General features: G+C 37.8%; 1 protein-coding gene across 1 annotated transcript; it reads left to right on the forward strand.

Annotated features, from left to right (window-relative positions):
- The first annotated feature begins 11623 nt into the window (after positions 1 to 11623).
- Positions 11624 to 14347, forward strand: LOC122013737 (tryptophan N-monooxygenase CYP79A68-like). The gene is made up of 2 exons (XM_042569965.1): positions 11624 to 12577; positions 13543 to 14347. The coding sequence occupies exons 1-2, from the start codon at positions 11624 to 11626 to the stop codon at positions 14170 to 14172; spliced, it is 1584 nt and encodes a 527-aa protein (XP_042425899.1). The 3' UTR covers positions 14173 to 14347.
- Positions 14348 to 15946: the final 1599 nt, after the last annotated feature.

Below are 15946 nucleotides of genomic sequence, written 5' to 3' on the forward strand. Positions count from 1 at the left end.
ATTTAAAAAAGAGTTTTAAAATTAAATCTTTCCTTTTATAGTTTCTACAAAAGATTAAGAAAAGATTTGATATCTTTCCTTATTTATAAATTGAAAGGGAGATTTTAATTTTAGAGAAAACTTTCCTTTTTTTAAATCGTCCACGTGTTTTAATAGTGAGATTTTAATTTATAAAAGTTTCCTTTTATGAGAAACCATGAAAGGAATTTTCAAAAGAGAAATTTTTATTTAAAAATTTCCGGAAATAAATTAGGAAGTTTTAATTTTGTGTTTAAAACTTTCCTTGTTTGGAGGGATTAAGGTGGCTGACCATATATAGTTTGAAAGGGAAATTTTATTAAACTTTCCTTTCATTGGCAAAGAGAATAAATAAGTTTTAATAAAACTTTCCTTATTTGCCAAGACCAAGTAATATAAAAGAGAGAGTAGAGGTGCCTCACCTCATACAACAATATCTCTTCTATTATTCCTCTCTTCCTTGGTTGGTGGCCGACCCCTCTCTTCCTCTTCCTCTCGTATTCTTCTTCCTTGGCCGGCGGCATCTTCATCTCAAGGAGGTTGGTTGGTGGCCGGATCTTGCTAAAGGAAGAAGGAGAGATAGGAGGTCTTGTTTTTTAGCATCCCTTAGAGCTTGGTGGTGGCCGAACCTCATCTTCACTTGGAGTTCATGTGGTAGCCGAAACTTGCTTGGAGAAGAAGGAAGCTTGGGTGGTTCTCGTCTCGGTAGATCGTCGCCCACACGACATCCGAGATAAGAATAGGAATACGATAGAAGATCAAGAGATTGTTGCTTACAAAGAAAGGTATAACTAGTAATTCTATTCCGCATCATACTAGTTTTCTTTGTATAGATTATGAAATACCAAACACAAGAGGCATATGATTCTAGGTTTCGAATTTGTGTTTCGAGTTTGTGTTCTTTTGTTTTTTTTTTTTTGATCTTGTGATTCGATTGTTCCTTTTGGTTAAACCTAAGGTTACTATAAGGAAATTAAATATTAAATTTCGTTGAAAGGCTTTGTCTAGGAAGTGGTGGATGCTCTCATACCCAAGAAGGCCTAGTGCCTTGCCATGTTTAACCTGGAAGCTGATCTCTGAAATTAATATTTAATTGAATTTGTAACATGGGTGGATTTGGATCAATAATGTTAAGTATCATTTGCGATCCAAGTCTAAACCTCTAAGAACAGATAAGTTAAATTTGGAATCAATAATGTTAAGTTCCGTTTGTGATTCCTAATTTAATTTATAAAGAACACAATAGGTTGTTAGAAATGGTTCAGGACTTGTACAAAAATTTTTGTACTGGGGAACTGGTACGATATTCCAAGTATCAACCAACAATTGGTATTAGAGCTAGGGGTTACCTCTGTGTGTTTGGTTTTCAGTTTAATTATGCACATGTCATACATAATTTATGCAGGATAATAGTAGGATGTGCTAACTCTGTGGTTGCAGACTCTAACTATTATGACTTATAGATATTGTATGTGATTGGACCCTTGGACATGTCAAGGGCATTTTATGTGTATGCATGAGTGTATGTATTAAATACAACAGGAGCTGTATTAGTTTAAGGATTTTACATTTTTGTTTCGATCTATATTACATGTGCATTCCTTTGTGGAATATAGCACCAAAATATGTAAAATTCTATTTTTATCGCGGATCATATCATTGCGAGGCGTGGTACTATTTCTGGACCAGAGGCGCAGCGGAAAAAGAAGCAAGATAGATACGGCGACTAGACCCGATTGCAGTGGCTAAAGATGGCAGCAGCTAGGGTTGGCAGCACACGGAGGACAGTGATGAAGAAGACATAATAGTTGGAAAATTAATTTTCATATTTATTACTTTTATTTACTGTGATATGTGTGTGCATGTGATGTGTGCTTGCATGGTTAAAATTTCTCACCTTAAATAACTAAGTGGGAGAGGGATTAGTAAATAAATTCCACGGTCTCCATTACTGGTTTGTAAGTGATGTGACAAATTTGCGTGTTGGCTCTGAGTGCCTCCCTCCCCATCAGATGAGTTTGTTTGCGGATCACTAGATCAAACTTCCTTTATGGATGGTTATAGGAAATTATTTAGGATGTGTGTGATCTTCTCCAACTGAAGGGGCACAATTCTATTTAATGGACTTAGTATCAAGTAATGGTATACACTTAGACACATTTAATAGTATCCTCCCCAACAGAGTCACTGCTATTATTTGTGTGACCAAAGGATACCAACTATTAATTTTATTTGTCATAAAGTAATGATGACAAGATAATAAAATTAATGGGTAAGACCCTCTTCTTACAAATGTTGAATTTGTATACATCCACACTAACGTGGCATGCAAAATTTATAGTGTTTTGAGGTGTTGTTAAATTTAAATAATATTATTTGAGGAATCAATATTATTCTAAATTTAGAGTCTTAACCAATTATTTTGTGATTCTTAGGATGACTTTCAACCCACTGGATATTATACTGAAAGAGAACAAACTTACTGGTCCCAACTACATAGATTGGAAAAGAAACCTGGACATTGTCCTAACTGCTGAAGGCTATTAGTTTGTACTATTAGAGGTCTACCCTAATGTGCCTACTAGTGATTCTAGTGAAGAGGAGATTGAGTATCATAAGAAATGGGTCAAAGTAGGTGAGATGGCGCGGAGTTACATTTGGCTTTTATATTAAATGTACTGCAACATCAGCATCAGACCATGCCTTCTGGCCATGACATGATGTACAATCTTAAGGAACACTTCGGACACTAGAATCAGGCTGACAAGCAAGACTGTATGATCTCTAGGTACTGGACTAAAAGCAGGAATGAAGAAGCCGAAAGGCAAGTGCTTCATTTGCAAGCAGTCTGGACATTTGTAGGCGGACTGTCCTCGTAGGAAGAGAACAATATAGGTATATCTTATTCTCTAGTAGTTGGAACATGTTTAATGGTGTTATCTATCGGTACCTGGCATGTAGATATGATAACCACTGATCATGTCTACAAATCATTGCAGGGGTTCCAGGAAACCCGACAACTACACGAAGGAGAAATCACTGTTTACATGGGCAATGCTATAGAAGTAGCAGCTGTTGCAGTGGGAGATACTCATAGGAATAAAATATTAGTTTTAAGAAATTATCTTTACGTACCAAGTTTTAGAAAGAACTTGATTTCAGTTTCTAACCAATACAAGGATGGATATTCTGTCTATTTATGATAGTAAAGGTGTTATCAAGATAATAGGGAAGTTAGCTGTTCTGGTACGTTCATAGGCAATTTGTACTCTAAATCCAATAACTCTCATAAAGCAACAAATGAAAATTAATAGCACATCTTATAATTCTAATAAGAGAAAGGAACCTTCGAAAATGAACCAAACATATCTTTGACATCTAAGGCTTGGTCATATTAACTTGAGTAGGATTCAAAGGCTTATAGCCGATGGACTCTTGGGTTCATTAGTATTGGAAAACTTTCCAACTTGCGAATCTTGCTTGGAAGGTAAAATGACCAAGAGACCTTTTAAGGCAAAGGGGTATAGAGCCAAAGATGTATTAGAACTCATTCATTCTAATTTGTGTGGTCCTATGTCTATCCAGGCAAGAGGTAGTTTTGAATATTTTGTCTCTTTTATAGACGATTATTCGAGATATGAATACATTTACTTGATGTGCCGTAAGTCTGAATGCTTTGATAAGTTTAAAGTGTACAAGGCTGATGTGGAGAAACGTCATGGTAAAAGTATCAAGATACTACGGTATGATCGTAGTGGCAAGTACCTCTTTGGAGAGTTTAGGAATTACTTATCAGAGGCTGAGATTCAATCCCAATTGTCTGCACCTGGTACACCCCAACAGAATAGTGTGGCAGAACGAAGGAATATGACTCTTATGGAAATGGTTAGATCAATGATGAGTTATTAAGAATTACCAAATTCATTTTGGGGATATGCTCTGGAAATAGCAGTGTACATTTTGAATATGGTACCTTCTAAATCAGTACCCTCTACTCCCATGGAATTGTGGAATGGGCGCAAGCCTAGTCTGAGTCATATCCGGATATGGGGTAGTCCAACACATGTGCTGAACGGAGATACTGACAAGTTGGAATCACGTACAGAAGTGTGTCTGTTTGTAGGATATCCTAAGGGAACGAAAGGTGGTTTATTTTATAATCCTAAAAATCAGAAGATCATTGTTAGCACCAATGCTCAATTTTTAGAGGAGGATTATGTAATAAATCATAAACCCATGAGTGAAATTGTTCTAGAAGAAATGCGAGAGGATATGTCTACTTTAGTACCATCAGTACAAGATGAAATATCACAAGAAATTGCAACACGTATCACAAATGATACACAACCACAGACAGTGCCTCGTCGTAGTGGGAGGGTTGTAAGGCAACTTGAGAGATTCATGTTTTTGGGAGAGTCTTCGGACTTGATCTCTGGTGAACATGAACCTGATCCCCGGACATATGACGAAGCACTCCAAGATAAAGATGCAGTATCTTGGCAAAGAGTGATGAACTCTGAAATAGAATCTATGTATTCTAATAAGATCTGGGAGCTTGTAGAACCACCAAATGATGTAAAAGTTGTTGGATGTAAGTGGATCTACAAAAGGAAAAGAGGGATAGATGGGAAGGTAGAAACCTTCAAAGCAAGACTTGTTGCGAAGGGGTATACTCAGAAAGAGGGAATCAATTATGAGGAAACCTTTTCGCCAATAGCTACGCTAAAGTCTATCCGAATACTCTTATCTATGCCACTCATATGGATTATGAGGTTTGGCAAATGGATGTCAAGACAGCTTTCCTTAACGGAAGTCTTGAAGAGAACATCTATATGAAGCAACCAGAGGGGTTCATATCAAAAGGCTAAGAGCATCTAGTGTGTAAACTCAATCGGTCGATTTATGGACTGAAGCAAGCTTCAAGATCTTGGAACATCGGGTTTAATGAAGTAATCCAGTCATATAGATTTATTCAGTGTCCGGATGAGTCTTGTGTATACAAGAAGTGTGATGGAAACGTGGTGGTATTTCTTGTACTATACGTAGATGACATTTTGTTAGTTGGAAACAATATCAAAGTGTTGTCGGAAATAAGGGTATGGTTGTCCAAGCAATTCGATATGAAGGACTTAGGAGAATGTGCACATATTCTTGGGATCAAAGTAATAAGGGATCGCAAGAAAAAGATGTTGTGCTTGTCCCAAGCTTCATATATCGATACAATCCTTGCTCGTTTTAGCATGCAAGACTCCAAGAAAGGTTTTCTACCTTTTAGGCATGGAGTAGCGTTATCTAAAGAGATGTCTTCAAATACATCAAAGGAGATAGAGGACATGAAGGCAGTTCCTTATTCTTCGACTATCGGAAGCCTAATGTATGTTATGTTGTGCATGAGATCGGATATTTGTTTTGTCGTGGGCATGGTTAGTAGATATCAAAGTAACCCTGGACAAGGACATTAGACTGTTGTAAAACATATATTGAAGTGCCTGAGAAGGACTAAAGATTATATGTTGGTTTATCAAGCAGATGATTTGCTCCCTGTGGGTTACACAGATTCTGACTTCCAATCAGATAGGGATAATAGTAAGTCTACATCAGGGTATGTGTTTACTTTAGGAGGTGGAGCCATTGCATGGAGGAGTGTTAAGCAAAAATGCGTTTCTGACTCAACCATGGAAGCTGAGTATGTGGCAGTCTCTGAGGCAGCCAAAGAAGTTGTGTGGCTCAGGAACTTTCTAATGGACTTAGATGTGATTCCTGGTTTGCCCAAAATCATCACAATTTATTGTGACAATAACGGTGTAGTAGCAAACTCGAAGGAACCATGGGCCCATAAGGCGAGTAAACACATAGAGCGCAAGTACCACCTGATACGAGACATCGTAAAGCGAGGAGAAGTTGTTGTTGCCAAGATTGCATCAGTGGATAACCTGGCAGATCCTTTCACTAAGGCCCTTTCGGCGAAAGCTTTTAATCGACATGTTGAGGGGATAGGGATCAGATGTATGACATGTTTATGACAGCATAGTCTTTAGTATAAGTAGGAGATTGTTAGAGTATATACTAAAAGTCAAGCTTTTTGTAAACATTTATTTTTGAAATAAAGAATCACATTGGTCAAATGCCTACATTTATATGCTAAGTGTAGTTGTTCAATTAATTTATATTATAGATAACATGGTGTGTGGTGTCACACACAGAAGATCATGTTATCAATTCCTTATAAATTATAAATAGTAGCTCACGACTAAGATGGAAAGGAACACACCATTGGAATAGTCGTAGTGTAATTTGGTATTAGTTTATCTTAACAATGAAATTACACTAGTACACTCTGAGTGTATTGAGCAAGATCATTTAAGGTAAGTTCTTTTTATACTGACTAAATAAAAGAACAAGACCTTTGTTATTTTGGAAGTGTGTGCTCTTAATACTGATATAATAACAAGCACATATACTTAATATTTATTTCTTTGATTTATCAAAGGGTGCGATTTAGTTCGATAAATCAATAAGCCCGATAAGTTGGGAAATGATATTATTTATAGTGTGTATTGTTGATTATAGAAGGAAACTGTGTCCTAGTAATCTAGGTTGATGATGTCCCCAAGAGGAGCTCATAAGGATTGTCATGTAAACCCTGTAGGTGAACTTAGTCCGACATGACGATAAGGTTGAGTGGTACTACTCTTAGAGCTAGATATTAATTAAGTGAGTTGTCAGTAACTCATTTAATTAGTGGACATTCTATATCTTAAACACAGGGAGACTAACACACTCATGATAAGAAGGAGTCCAAAATGTAATTTGGGATTGGTGCGGTAGTTCAATAATAATTCTTTAGTGATATGAATTATTATTGATGAAATTAAGTTGGATATTCGGGGCGAACACGGGAAGCTTAATTTCATTGGGAGGCCAAAACCAATTCTTCCTCTTGGTCCCTATCGTAGCCTCTTATTTATAAAGTATTATACCCACCCATACCCACCTTTTTACCCACCTTTTTACCCACCTTAAGGTGGCCGGCTAAGCCTAGCTTGGAGCCCAAACTAGGGCCGGCCAAACCAAGGTGAGTTGGTTTCATTAGGTGGCGTCCCCTAGCTTGAACCCAAGCTTGGTGTGGCCGGCCACAATAAAATAAAAGGGATTTTATTTTTTAAAATCTTTCCTTATGTGGAAGTATGGTTTTAAAAGAGAGTTTAAAATTTAAATCTTTCCTTTTATAGCTTTTTACAAAAGATTAAGAGAAAGGTTTGATATCTTTCCTTATTTGTAGTTAAAAGGAAGATTTTACTTTTTGATAAAACTTTCCTTTTTGGTAACCATCCTCATGGTTTTAAAAGAGAGTTTAAAATTTAAATCTTTCCTTTTATAGCTTTCTACAAAAGATTAAGAGAAAGGTTTGGTATCTTTCCTTATTTGTAGTTAAAAGGAAGATTTTAATTTTTTATAAAACTTTCCTTTTTTGTAACCATCCTCATGATTTAAAAGAGAGTTTTAAAATTAAATCTTTCCTTTTATAGTTTCTAAAAAAGATTAAGAAAAGATTTGATATCTTTCCTTATTTGTAGATTGAAAGGAAGATTTTAATTTTAGAGAAAACTTTCCTTTTTGTAAATCATCCACATGTTTTAATAGAGAGATTTTAATTTATAAAAGTTTCCTTTTATGAGCAACCATGAAGGGAATTTTCAAAAGAGAAATTTTTATTTAAAAATTTCCGGAAACAAATTAGGAAGTTTTAATTTTGTGTTTAAAACTTTCCTTGTTTGGAGGGATTAAGGTGGTCGGCCATATATAGTTTGAAAGGGAAATTTTATTAAACTTTCCTTTCATTGGCAAAGAGACTAAGGAAGTTTTAATAAAACTTTCCTTATTTTCCAAGACCAAGGAATATAAAAGAGAGGGTAGAGGTGCCTCACTTCATACAACAATATCTCTTCTATTATTCCTCTCTTCCTTGGTTGGTGGCCAACCCCTCTCTTTCTCTCCCTCTCCTATTCTTCTTCCTTGGCCGGCGGCATCTTCATACCAAGGAGCTTGGTTGGTGGCCGGATCTTGTTAAAGGAAGAAGGAGAGATAGGAGGTCTTATTTCTTAGCATCCCTTGGAGCTTTGTGATGGTCGAACCTCATCTTCTCTTGGAGTTCTTGTGGTGGCCGAAACTTGCTTGGAGAAGAAGGAAGCTTGGGTGGTTCTCGTCTCGGTAGATCGTCGCCCACACGACGTCTGAGATAAGAAGAGGAATACGATAGAAGATCAAGAGGTTGTTGCTTTCAAAGAAAGGTATAACTAGTAATTATATTCCGCATCATACTAGTTTTCTTTATATAGATTTTGAAATACCAAACACAAGAGGCATATGATTCTAGGTTTCGAATTTGTGATTCGAGTTTGTGTGCTTTTATTTTTTTTTATCTTGTGATTCGATTGTTCCTTTTGGTTAAACCTAGGGTTACTATAAGGAAATTAAATATTAAATTTCGTTGAAAGACTTTATCTAGAAAGTGGTGGATGCTCCCATACCCAAGAATGCCTAGTGTCTCGCCATGTTTAACCTGGAAGCCGATCTCTGAAATTAATATTTAATTGAATTTGTAACATGGGTGGATTTGGATCAATAATGTTAAGTATCATTTGCGATCCAAGTCTAAACCTCTAAGAACAGATAAGTTAAATTTGGAATCAATAATGTTAAGTTCCGTTTGCGATTCCTAATTTAATTTCTAAAGAACACAATAGGTTGTTAGGAATGGTTCAAGACTTGTACAAAAATTTTTATACAAGGGAACCGGTACGATATTCCGAGTATCAACCAATAGCTAGCTGCATCTTCCGCTCGACTTCTTGGATTCCTAAGCGCCTGCACACTTAGACACAAGAATAAAACATACACATGACCTAACTTAACTTGGTTGACCACATCAAAACTACCACGGGATACTTACAATACAAATAATATAAGTGTCTAGTCAGTTGGACCTACAACCTCCATCAACTGGACTTGAATGGGAGACTTGCGATATGACGAGGTAGGGCCCCTGAGTCATGGTTAAAGTATAGGAGGTCGGTTGACATGGCAGGCAAAGTCAATGAGGGGTCAACATTCAGGGCTAGAGCATTCTATCGTCTTGGCCGAGCGGTTGTCCGATCGGATCCTTGGCCCAATTAGACTCCATTTCTATCAGTATCGATGAAACCTTGAGTCAGGTTAAAGTACATGAGGCCGGCTGACATGGCATGCAAAGTCAATGAGGGGTCAACATTCGGAGCTAGAGCATTCGATCGTCTTGGCTGAGCGATTGTCCGATCGGACCCTTGGCCCGATCAGACCCCATTTCTATCAGTATCAACGAAACCCTAAGCTGAGTAAGTATCATTCATAGCCAAGACCTTTTTGTCACTCAAGATGATATAGTTAACTATTTTGGCCGAGTGTTCTAGCTGATCAGACCTATTGTCTAATCGAACAAACTGGACACTTGGTCTGACAGGACTCCCCAGTCAAGTAGAGAGTCCGAGCAAGAGCCAAGTCCCTGATAGCATTCCATTAACCTGATTTGGTCATTTCTATGAGCGACAGTTGATCGGACTACAGAAGAGACTCGGTCATTCCTGCTAGCAGCTCCCTTGAGTGGGCGAGCATGTCGTTCTCCCAAGAAATATTAGAAGATAAATTGCTGAGTCATTTTTCACCCCCTATTGATTGGAGAATATAGAGGAGCAATTGATCCGGAAGACCATCTACTCAAATTTAAAAATGCAGCTATTCTCCATCAATATATGGATGGAGTCAAATGCCGAGTGTTCCTCACCACCCTCTCTAGCTCAGCACAGAGATGGTTCAACTGGCTCCTAGCCGAGTCCATTTGTTACTTCAATGATTTTTGCAAGGCATTCCTTCATTATTTTGCCAGCAGCCGCCGCTATCATAAGACGACACTAAGCCTGTTTTCCCTTAAGCAAGGGACCCAAAGAAACACTGAGGGCCTACATCAAAAAGTTCAACCAAATGGTCATGAACATTCCCTCGATCACCCTGGAGATCTTAGTGAGCGCCTTCTCCCAAGGGCTCACGGATAGTGATTTCTTTCAATACCTCATTAAGAAACCACCAAGGGGCTTCAACCATCTGCTCGAACGGTCGACCAAATACATCAATGTCGAAGAAGCTCAATCCGTTCGAAAAAAAGAAGTATAGGCGCTTGCTTCTGTCACCGCGCCGAGCATCGAGTTCCTCCTCCTACTCTACCGCCTTAAGGTCCCCAATTGGGCCACCCGTTGCATCACCACGTGCAGTAAGGGCCCCTCACCCCAATGACCTAATATTCCTTTTTGGCATTTTTTTTCTACAGAGGATGGAGATTATTTCATATGCAAGCTGTAAACCAGAAGCTTCCACCTTGTAAAGCGTAGAGATTATAGGTCAATTTTGGGAAAGGCATCAGAGCATCTTTATTGTCATTCCTTTTTTGGAAGTGCATCAAGATTTGGGCACAAAGGAACAGTGACACTATAAAAGGAGATCTCCATCTATATGCACAGGTACTTGAGGCTAAGCAACTTTAGGCACTCACATCCATTGTTCATTTTGCTACTATTCATTGCTCTCTACTCGATTGGTCATTGATTTGAGCGTCGGAGTGCCTGTGTCAGAGACCCTTCCCTGGCTCAGTTGCTGATGTTCTCTTTGACACGTAGGACCATTTGGAGCTAATTTTTTACTGACCCAGAATCTTCACGAGGTCAACATCAGAGCTAACTGCTCAAGGTACCATATTTTCTACTTTCAAACAAAATCAGGGATCATAAAATAAGTTCGTGTAGAATCCTAATTATTAGAGATGCCTTTACTACTGTACTACCTAAACTTGATAGTTTACACTGTGTAAAGATGTAAATGAACTAAACGGTTCGCGAGCTATTTAGAGCTCGATTTGGTAAAAAGCTCGTTCGAGTTCGTTCGAGTTCGTTCGTTTATCTTATCGAGCCGAGCTCGAGCTCGATTTCGAGCTCGGCAGTTTTATCGAGCCGATCTAGAGCTTAAGGATATTTGGCTCGTGAGCTCTTGAACATGTTCGTTTATAGACTCGTGAGCCAAAAAAACGAGCCTTAAATCGAGCCAAAAAACGAGCCAAAAAATGAGCTCTAAAACGAGCCTTAAAATGAGTTTTAAAATGAGCTTAAAACGAACTCTAAAACGAGCCAAAAACAAGCTCTAAACGAGCCCGAAAACGAGCCGAGCTCGCTTAACGAGTTAGGCTCGTTAACTTTGATAATCGACCTAATAACGAGCTGAGCTTGAACTGTTCGTGAGCTTGATAATTCTAAAACGAGCTAAGCTCGAGCCTAATACTGTTCGGCTCATTTCGACTCATTTACATCCTTAACGCTGTGTGTTTATTGGTGTTGGAGATATTATTAGAATAAAATAAATGAACATGGTTCTGGAGGTTGGAAGAAGATGCGATAATTTTGTAAAATAAAGATTAAGAAATCCATTTCAAATGTTAAATGCATGATAAATGCGTATATATATTCAAATGTTGCATTCCATCACCGATTGTGATTTAGCCTTTACAATACCAACTTTGTCAACAATGTTTTTCATCTTGACCTTATCTATCAGGCCTCAGCCACACGGCACCGCCACCACCACCGGACTCCTTGGCGCTGCCGTTGCCCTCCTCTTGGCAGCCTGCCTCTTCTCGATTCTCCGGAAACGAGACAAACGGCTTCCCCCAGGCCCGACCCCGTGGCCCCTCGTGGGCAGCCTCATCCCGTTGCTTCGGCACCGGCCTCACTTTCGGTGGGTCATGGCCGAGGCGGACGGCAAGGACATCACTTGTATACGCCTGGGGAGCGCCCACGTCGTCGTCGTGAACTCGCCGGAGCTGGCGTGCGAGTTTCTCAAGAGGCACGACGCCAACTTCGCATCGCGGCCGCTCACTGTGGCCACCAAGCACTCCAGCCGCAACTTCCTCTCGGTGATCTTCAGCCCGCTGGGTCCGCAGTGGAAGAAGATGCGGCGCGTGATCGCGTCCGAGGTGCTGAGCAGCGCGAGGCTGCGCTGGCTGGCGGCGGCGCGGGCCGAGGAGGCCGACCACCTCACTCGGTACTTGCGCAACCTGTGCTTGGCCGGAAGCGTCGTCGACATTCGGCTGGCAATGAGGTACTACAGCGGGAACGTGATAAGGCGGATGATCTTCGGAGTGAGGCACTTCGGGGCCGGCGGCCCGCACCAAGGCCCCGGAGAGGAGGAGGTGGAGCACGTGGAGGCGGCATTCTCGATGCTGTCAGTGCTCTACGCCTTTTGCCCGTCGGACTTCGTGCCGTGGCTGAGATGCTTGGATATGGAAGGCCATGAGAGGATAGCCGAGCAGGCGGCGAGCACCGTCTGCAAGTACCATGATCCGATCATCGATGAAAGGATCGAGAAGTGGAGGAGTGGAGAAAAGAAGGAGGTGGAAGACCTTCTCGACGTCATGATCTACCTCACCAACGACTCCGGCAAGCCGATGCTCAGCGCTGAGGAAATTAAAGCTCAATGCGCGGTACGTGTAAACGATATATTATTATTACTAGTGTCATCGTGAATACTACGATGTGTGTGTAATATAATAATATATAAATTATTTAGGTCTTTAAAAATTCAAATTATTTGAATTTTTTAGTATCATCCTTATAAACTAAGAATTAATTATTTGGATAAGATTCGTCAGACTCATACAATAGTGACTACTGTAACATGCTTCCCTATGCAAAAAATTATTTTAATTTAATATTATACTTGTCTTAGTAAAAAAAAAACTAAGAAAAATATATTTTTTAACATTATTGACCTAAAATATTTATAGAATTTTTTTTGATATGGGACTAAAGAGAATTATATTTTTTTATATAAAATAATTAGAAAAAATTAATGATGAGAAAAATTCATAATAATACGTTGTAACTGAGTTTCGAACTCTAGATCACTGATTGTTTCGCTTGTGAAATTACTAATAAACATTGGAATTATTTTTAGTGTACATAGAAAAAAGGACATTAACGTAAATACATTTTAGGCTTTACCGAAGTTAGTTAGTAAAGGGGAGAGATTTTTAATAAAATAATAAGATTATTATTATTATTATTATTATTATTATTATTATTTAAAGAAAATTAAATTTGAATTATTTTATAAAAAAAATCATTTTTAGAGGGTATAAGGAATTTTTATACTATTTATCATATTTAATATTTCTAATCAAATTTTTTTTATCTTCCTATGTATATATAACACCCCACCTAATTAGAATATTTATAGATTATATAAATATATACTTATATCATCTTAAATGTATAATTTTAAAATCTATCTCAATAGATATAATTTTTTTATTTTTTATTTTGTCTATCGTATATATCCATATTAAGAGTTTAGATATAATATAATATAATATAAAAATAATAGAGGTAATTGTCATTTTATAAAATCAATTATGAGCTTTTTGTTTTATAAAATTACTTTTTACAGGAGTTTATTTATGCCTCTGTGGACAACGTCTCAAACACAGCAGAGTGGCTGTTAGCACATTTGCTGGAACAACCTGACATCATTCGAAAAGCCATTGAGGAGTTGGATAAGGTGATCGGCAAGGAGCGGTTAGTAGTCGAATCAGACTTTGCTCAACTCCCCTACGTGAAGGCATGCGTTCGTGAGGCTCTCCGTCTCCACCCGGTCTCACCCTTCAATCCCCCTCACGTAGCCATCGACGACGCAGTTGTTTCAAACTACTTCATCCCCAAGAGGAGCATGGTGCTGTTGGGTCGAGCTGCGCTTGGGCGAAATCCCAAGGTCTGGGATGATCCGACCCGGTTCAATCCGAGAAGACACTTGATGGATGGACACCAAGAGGTGGAGCTAGCAGAGCCAGGTCTCCGAATGATATCGTTTACCACCGGGCGTCGGCAGTGCATGGGAGCTCTACTTGGAACAACGATGACCTACATGTTGATAGGAAGGGTGCTTCAAGCGTTCGAGTGGAGCTTACCTGTCGGCGAGACTAGCATCGACCTCTCAGAGGAAAGGATGAGCCTCTTCAAAGCCAAACCTCTAATGGCTTCTGCAAAGATTCGATTGCCGGATTTGTTAGAGAATCTATGAGCAAATTTAGACATATTAAAAATAAAATGTAAAATAACAACCTATGATCCATGTGTTGATAAATATAATGGGTATTAGTGGGTTGATGAGTTGTCATGTTTTAATTAGTAATTAAGATAATGGAAGAGAAATAATAGAATAATGGTTATAATGTGATGTTAGTGGTTGAATATTAATGGAGTTATAGTAGATTATTAAGTATGTATTATACATTTGTACATAAATAAAATATTTAATGATCAATAAAAGTGTGCGTGTGAAAATGTATTCTTGTTCTTCTCTAACGTCCTTGACTCTTCTATTATTCTTATTACCATGAACTCAAATTTGCCCATCTCATATTTTGCAATTTGCATCAAGAATTATCTTATCAAACTATTTAACTGCACCTATACAATACTTAAGAGTCGAATCTTTTGGAGATCATGATTTTCTTACAAAAATTTGATTTTAAATATTGTCTCGCCAAATTTTTTAACATACAATGCGAGACCTTGTATCCATTACCAGCAAGGTGTTAATTTCTTACCGCCGTGAAAGAGAAAGTGAGGTAGAGAAAGCGTGTAAGGCAGTAATGAAAAACTTGTTGATGGTTGGAGTTTGTCCGCGAACAAATTACAGAAGCATTACATAATTCGTCAATTGACATATTGATAAAGACAAGATCTATTCTAATAATTATTAATTTCTAATGCTAATTTGGTTTAACACGATTGTATTAAATAATTCTCTTTTACATCTGATAAAGTTAACCTGAGATCTTCGATGTTGAGTTTATTTGTTAGTTGGTTGAACCGTTGTCTAGATAATGACTTAATAAAAATATCAACAATCTGATCTCTTGTAAAAATATAAAAGACAGGTTATTATTGAGTTGTTACACATTTCCAAATAAAATGAGTCAATTTTCACATATTTTATAAGTGCATGAAAGATTGAATTTGTTATCAGATATGTGACTCAATATTGACATATTAAATTTTCGGTGTAACATTTGACATAAAATGAAGTTCAAAAAGAAATGATTAAAGTCAAATAATTTTAAATATTTTTATTGGCTATAGCTTTAGATTTAGCCTTAATGTTGAAATATGAGATCTCTAGGTTGCTTTTTCAAAATATATGAGATTAGGAGAGCTTTAGATTCATCAAAAAAATATTACATATCTACTAGTAGAGTATTTATCTTTAAAAGAGTCTGACCAATCCGTATTACTATAGACATGTAAATCTTGATATAATTGACGATATAAAAGAAGATTATGTAAAATAATACCTTTGAAATAGCTAAGTATTCTTTTTCACATCTTCCCAATTTTACTCAGTGGGAGCATGCGTGAACTAACAAGCATAAATTACTACAAAAGTAATATCAGGTCATGTGATAGTGACATATTGTTAAACTCCAACAATGTTTCAATAAATTTAAAAATCAAACATAACAAGTGAAGTTGCAAAGAAGTTGGTTATAACAATTGGTGTGGAGACCGAACGAGCTCCATCCATTTTAGCTCTTTGAAAAAAGCCCAATAATGTGTTGGTGCATGGAGCACCAAATGATCGAATTTGTGCTTTGATAATGACAAAAGAATTCAAAGTTAAACTGTTTTGTTGTTTAATAAGTTGAATTAAGTGTGTAGAAAAGTCCTAAGTGATCTTAGGCAAAGGAGAGTCCTAGCTACGGTTAGGCAACGAAGTCTTGATCTAGGGGACTGGTAAAGTCTTGGTGGGTTGAGGACTTTGTACGAAATCCTAGAGTCGATGACTCTAGGTG

Source organism: Zingiber officinale, chromosome 8B, assembly GCF_018446385.1.
Source record: "Zingiber officinale cultivar Zhangliang chromosome 8B, Zo_v1.1, whole genome shotgun sequence".
NCBI lineage: Eukaryota > Viridiplantae > Streptophyta > Magnoliopsida > Zingiberales > Zingiberaceae > Zingiber > Zingiber officinale.

Excerpts from the sequence above, each read along its gene's own strand:
- LOC122013737 (XM_042569965.1), top strand. The coding sequence starts at position 11,624 with ATGTTTTTCATCTTGACCTTATCTATCAGGCCTCAGCCACACGGCACC. Across the intron at positions 12,578-13,542 it reads AAATTAAAGCTCAATGCGCG|GAGTTTATTTATGCCTCTGT; the intron begins GTACGTGTAAAC and ends TACTTTTTACAG.